A 6,000-nucleotide genomic window follows, 5' to 3' on the forward strand; every position below is an offset into this window, starting at 1 on the left:
CTCTTTTACTTTGCACAACTGACAAAAATACATTTAATATCTGTCTCCCCTACTAAACTGTGAGCTCTGTGAAGGCAGGAACCATGTCTATTTTCTTCAAAATTGTGTGCCTAGTATCACACAATTAATTGTGTCCTAGAATCTAGGACACAACAGGAGCTTGACTATCTGGGGAAAGAATAAGTGAAAAGGCCGGAACATCATGGAAAACAATAGGGGAAATGCAGCTGCATAGCACAGGGAGATCAGCTCGGTGCTTTGTGACCACCTAGTGGGGTGGGATAGGGAGGGTGGGAGGGAGACACAAGAGTGGGGAGATATGGGGATATATGTATACGTACAGCTGATTCACTTTGTTATACAGCAGAAACTGACACACCATTGTAAAGCAATTATACTCCAATAAAGATGTTAAAAAAAATGAGGGGGCAGCAGCATCATTCTGGTAGAGCGGGTCAAGAGACCAGGCAAGAGCTGCCCATGTAAGAAAGAACAGGAGGCGGCAACAGGCATCCTTGGAAAGAGCCAGGCCCCAGAGCATGTCACTAGGGTGCTAGAAAGGCACTGTGAACTTGTGGGAGCATCACTGGCTGGGGCTTTCTGATGGGTTGGGCCTCCTTTTGACTTACCTTTTATTCCCGGAAGACCTGGTGTCCCTGGATCCCCCACGAGGCCTCTTGGCCCAGGATCCCCCATTTCTCCTGGATGTCCCTGCAGCCCAGGCAGCCCTGGATTACCTGAGGATGACAGGGAGGTTTTGCAGACCCCCAGAAGACAGGAGTTTCGTTAAATGGGAGGGGCACCTATATTCTTAATCTCTGGGTAACTGGGATACTGTTTTATTACTTTTTCTTTCTAGACTAACTTAATCTCAAGAGGAGAAAATACACTTGAGTGATTAAAGTTGCCAATTGTGATTTGAAATTCTCACTTGATTCTGAACTGGCAAGAGGAGGAGCTGTTAAAATGTTGTGTTGAATGTGTGCTGTTTGGCTTAAGTCTAAAGGAGAAAAGGAAACCAGCCTCCTGAATGGCAGGTGCATTAGGGAAGGTTGGAAAGGAGCTTTCTTCTGTCAGACCGTCACTTTGTGCCTGGTATCTTCCTAGGTGCGTGACAGGTGCTGTCATCGTTTACTCCCGGACCAACTCAGTGATGTTGGTCTATCTCCAATTTACAGGTGAGGAATAGTACATTTAAGTGACTTGTCCAAAGTCACAGGTCGGGGAAATGGCAGAGCCAGCTTCTTCCCATACACCAAGAGATAGATGAGTGCCCGGAACTCTCCAGGCTCCTTTCGAGGTACCTGGACACCCCGCTGGTCCGGAGGAGCCAGGTGGTCCTGGCCTTCCGGGTGGTCCTCCAGGTCCTTGAACACCGGGCAAGCCCTGCTCTCCAGGTGCTCCCAAATGTCCTAAAGAAAGAAGGACCAAACATCTGAGTAGTTGTAGTTGCTCTTCAAGGTGGTGAATCTATAAAACCTCCAACTTCAGCTCTTTCTTTTCTAGTCTTACTTTTTTACACGTACAATTTTTCTGTTGAAAAGATAACATTAAGGAAAAATGGAAAACAAAACTCCTATAATCCCACCAATTTAACACAGTGTTTCATATGTATAACAAATGTGCAAATAAGGCCTACAATTTTATATTCTGATTTTTTAATTCGCTAGCATTGTATCATAAATAATTTTCCAAGTTTGATATCATTTTCCTAATTATTGTGTTTAAATAACTGGCTGATAGCTTATTGAGTTAACCCTAATTAAATTAATTAATCTAATTTTCTCTACTGTTGGCCATCCATGTTATTTCTAACTCTTGCTGTTATGCATAATGATCTTTATACATCTTTAATCAATTTTTTCTCCTATTAAATTATTTCCTTAGGAAAAATTCCTAAGAGTAGAACACAGGAGTAACACAGTCTGATATTTTGGTTCTTTTTAATGCATTTTTAAATGCTCAACGGTTTTAAAGTAAATCACAGACATCGTGGAATTTCATCCCTAAATATTTCAGGAGGTAAGTCTGAAAAATAAGAACATTTTCCTATGTGGCCAAAGTAACATTATCACAGCCAAGAAAATTAATAATGATCCTTAATATCATCTAATCCTCCTTCCATATTTGAGTTTTCTCAATCGTCCCCTTAATGTCCTTCACAGCTGGTTAGTCCACACCAGGTCCCATTCCAGAACCACACATTACATCTGGTGGATACATCTATTAGGTTAAAAAAAATCTACGACAGTCCCCTTCTCAGGACAGGGACGTGCTGAAGAGAAAGGCCCAACCGTTCTTAGTCTTCTAGAACAGACCACTCAGCATTTGGTTCTTGACAGAGGCTGCCAAATGGTTTGGATAAATGCTGCACCAGCCCACAGCCCCACATGTCACCCACACACAGCCCCAAGACCATAATTCCACGTACTCACTGAGGACTTTCTAATTTGTTGATTTATTTTCTTGCTAATTTAGTAAGGATGAAATGATATTTCAGACTTACTTTAAATTACATTTCTTTGATTACTAGAGAAGACGACTTCCCCATGTGTTTATTTATAATGTATGACTTTAATATCAATACAACTTATATTTGTAGAATAAACCAATAGTCTGTGCTGAAAATGACCAGTTGAATCTGCAAATAAAATATATGGTTCTGTATTTACAAACCCGTGGGGGTCATAGTCACTATTATAACACATAAGAGAAACAAGCCTATGTCAGTCTATACTTGTTCCCAATCAAATTTAAGATCTATGAGCTTCACTGTGTATCGTTTTCTTCATCCTGAAAATATTCCCGCGGTAAAGGTAAGGCAGCCTTTTCCCACCTCCAAATGAAAAAACTGAAATAGTAAAGGCTTGCCTCTCCAATCACAGTTATATTAAGAACAGAACCTGTGAGTTAATCTGTACTGTATTTTCTCTCTGAAACAGAGAAAAGGGAGGTAGAACTGAACCCAATACACTCATGTAAAATCCCCCGAGACAGGCTGCAGATCTACGCCTTCTCGTTAGGCTTGTTCAAATTCAATGCAGCTTTTTTTCAAGCCAATGGAAATTGCATGTTTAGGTAAACTCTGTGCTGGTCAATAACATATGATGTAATTTTAAAATTTTAAGCAAAAGCTATGGCATTTGGGAAAGGGAACCATTTAAACGGTGACAACCACAGGAGACCAGAGAAATTACACCAAGGCAAATTTTCCTGAAAAAGTTAGCCTACATCTAAAATAACTCAGTTCTATGATTTTTAACTTACAATATTAGGTAATATCAAAGGTTTCCATTTTGGACTCCTTTTAGCTTATAAAATCTTACTATCTTAAAGGTTTACATAAAAATACCAGTAAGTGTGGAAAAATCTCTTCATCTTCTGCTGACTGCTGATGACAATGATGAATTACACTTCACATTTGCGTAGCAATTTTTAGTTTATAAATTGCTTTCAAGGAATCTCAGTTGATCCTCAGAACAACCTGTAATACGCATAGGGCCAGGTTACAGGTGAGGAAATAGCTCAGAGATGATGAGCAACTTGCCCAAGACCATATGCTCAGTGGTAAAGGAGGTTGACTTTGAACCAGTGATTTCCCTTCCTGAGACCTCCCTCTGGTACTTTTTTTTTTTTTTTTGCGGTATGCGGGCCTCCCTCTGTTGTGGCCTCTCCCGTCGCGGAGCACAGGCTCCGGACGCGCAGGCTCAGCGGCCATGGCTCACGGGCCCAGCCGCTCCGCGGCACGTGGGATCTTCCCGGACCGGGGCGCGAACCCGGTTCCCCTGCATCGGCAGGCGGACGCGCAACCACTGCGCCACCAGGGAAGCCCCCCTCTGGTACTTTTTATGTACCGCCACAATGCGAACCTCAAAGCTATTTTCCCCTCCAAATGTACACGTAAGCTGTATATTTCAGTTAAAATATTATCTAAATCTATTTGACCATGCCAGAGGTAAAAGACCCGTATGAAAGGGAGTGGGAAAGGAAGCTTTTGCCAGTGCAATAGCTTGTTTTTCTGTTAGACTTCCATTTTAGCAATCTTATGGTATAAAAACAAAGATTAATTCATTCTCCTTATTTTAAATGTGCCTTCCCAGTGTCCATAATTTACTGAATTGTGGATATTTACAGAGTGTAAAGACAACTCAAACTCTATAAAATTTCTGAAGTTAAAAATAATAAAAATTTTGAAGTAAATAAATAAACAAATTAAATAAAAACAAAGAAATAAAATTTCCCATAATAGCTCCACTCAGATATTCTTTCCGTTGTATGGAATGAAACATGGCCATTGCCGAAGAGAATTTTAAGGTACTACACAAAACTATTAATATGAGATATTTTAATTTACAGTGGACCCACCTAAATACAAGCCTGGCTTCTAACCTGTCCACTATCAGCTGAATGACATTGGGCATCACTTATTGAACCAATCATCTGTGGAGAAACAAATGCTTTCCAGGCAGCGGATATCCCTGTGCACAGAGCTTTGTACATTTGTCTGATTATTGACTTAAGATATATTCCTACACGTGGAATTACTAAGTAAAAGCATGTGTATGTTTTGTCAGCTGTGGGTCGTCTACTGTAACCAGCCACAGCCTCTACCGGAGAGCAGGAACTCACTGGAACATCACAATCTGTTCTGAGGGATTACGCATCTATTGTTGCTGATAAATGAAGCGCTGTTTTGAAAGACTGAGATTTGTTGTTGATGATGAGGCTTTACATATTTTTGGTTTGGTTTTCAGTAAATTAGATACTTAGTAAATGAGGGATTCAATCATATCTCAGCAACTGCACTCCTCAGGGCATTCACCTATGCTTTTCTTTTTCCTTTGGCCACACCGTGAGGCTTGTGGGATCTTAGTTCCTTGACCAGGGATCGAACCCGTGCGTCCCGCAGGGAAGTGCAGAGTCCTAACCACTGGACCCCCAGGGAAGTCCCTCGCCTATGCTTTTCTGAGTAGGAAAGAAAGGGCTGGAGTGACAACGTGCAGCTGCAGTCAGCTGAGTGGTTATTGTTAATGTATCATTTTTAGTTATAGATTTGCAAAACAGTCCAAATTTTAATTGCTTGCAAAAATCATTTTTGACGCTGCCAAAATCTGGACATGCCTAGGGAAGTGTGTTGTTAACATCCCAGGCCATGGGAGCCATGGTGGAGAAAAGATGGTGAGTTGCTGGTGTGTAATCCTGGTGTCCTCCTAGGCCAGTGCTCATACATAATCCTTCTGATAGGTATCTTAATGAGTGAAGGGAGAATATAATACTGATACAACCATTGCCAGCTAGGAAGATAATGTAATTGTACTATTTTTCAAACCAAACTTACTCTTTTTTGTTTTAATAAGAAAAGTATGTAGCTATACCTGGATATCCAGGGCTACCGGGCTCACCCTTTGGACCAGGTAGGCCAAACTGACTTGCAGGTTCCCCTTTGTATCCTGTAAGTGATAAAATGCACATAACATTATTTAAGAGAGTTTAATTTTGTTCATACAGGTGACTTAATAACTTTCATGATACTTCCCTTTACAGTCTATCCTCAACGTTCCAGGCGAGGATTTTTGAAACAATGCTTTTTTCTTTTTTTCTTACATAAGAACAAATAGAAACATAGATGCAAGCTGTGATTTACACACACACACACACACACACACACTATTATATAGTTCATAAGAGTCATAAGAAACTATACACCTTAATAAGTTTAAATTTTTAAATTTTCTAAAATAATTTCAAATTGAGGTATCTATTCAAGAAATTACTTGGCATTGAGTATCCTTATATTGCATTTTAGAAACAGAAAGCAGAAACTGTCACTGTTTCAGGTGCTGCAATCACATTTCCAGCTCTCTTCAAGGAAGCTCAAACTCAGTGTCCTTGTAAAAAGCGAAGTCACAAAAGTCATCTTATTGATGACTTCACAAGAGATGGCACTTCAGTTGTAGGCCATTGTAGGCAGTTGTAGGCCATTGTAGGCAGTTGTAGGCC

General features: G+C 40.6%; 1 protein-coding gene across 1 annotated transcript in view; it reads right to left on the reverse strand.

Annotated features, from left to right (window-relative positions):
• Positions 1-6,000, reverse strand: part of COL4A4 (collagen type IV alpha 4 chain) — a 156,278-nt gene that overhangs the window by 29,906 nt on the left and 120,372 nt on the right. Inside the window, exons 36-38 of the mRNA XM_028482308.2 lie at positions 5,376-5,450; positions 1,305-1,412; positions 630-737 (exon numbers count right to left, since the gene is read on the reverse strand). Coding sequence (XP_028338109.1) covers positions 630-737; positions 1,305-1,412; positions 5,376-5,450 — 291 coding nt within the window. The remainder of the gene's footprint in view (positions 1-629; positions 738-1,304; positions 1,413-5,375; positions 5,451-6,000) is intronic.

This window comes from Physeter macrocephalus, chromosome 2 (genome assembly GCF_002837175.3).
Source record: "Physeter macrocephalus isolate SW-GA chromosome 2, ASM283717v5, whole genome shotgun sequence".
NCBI lineage: Eukaryota > Metazoa > Chordata > Mammalia > Artiodactyla > Physeteridae > Physeter > Physeter macrocephalus.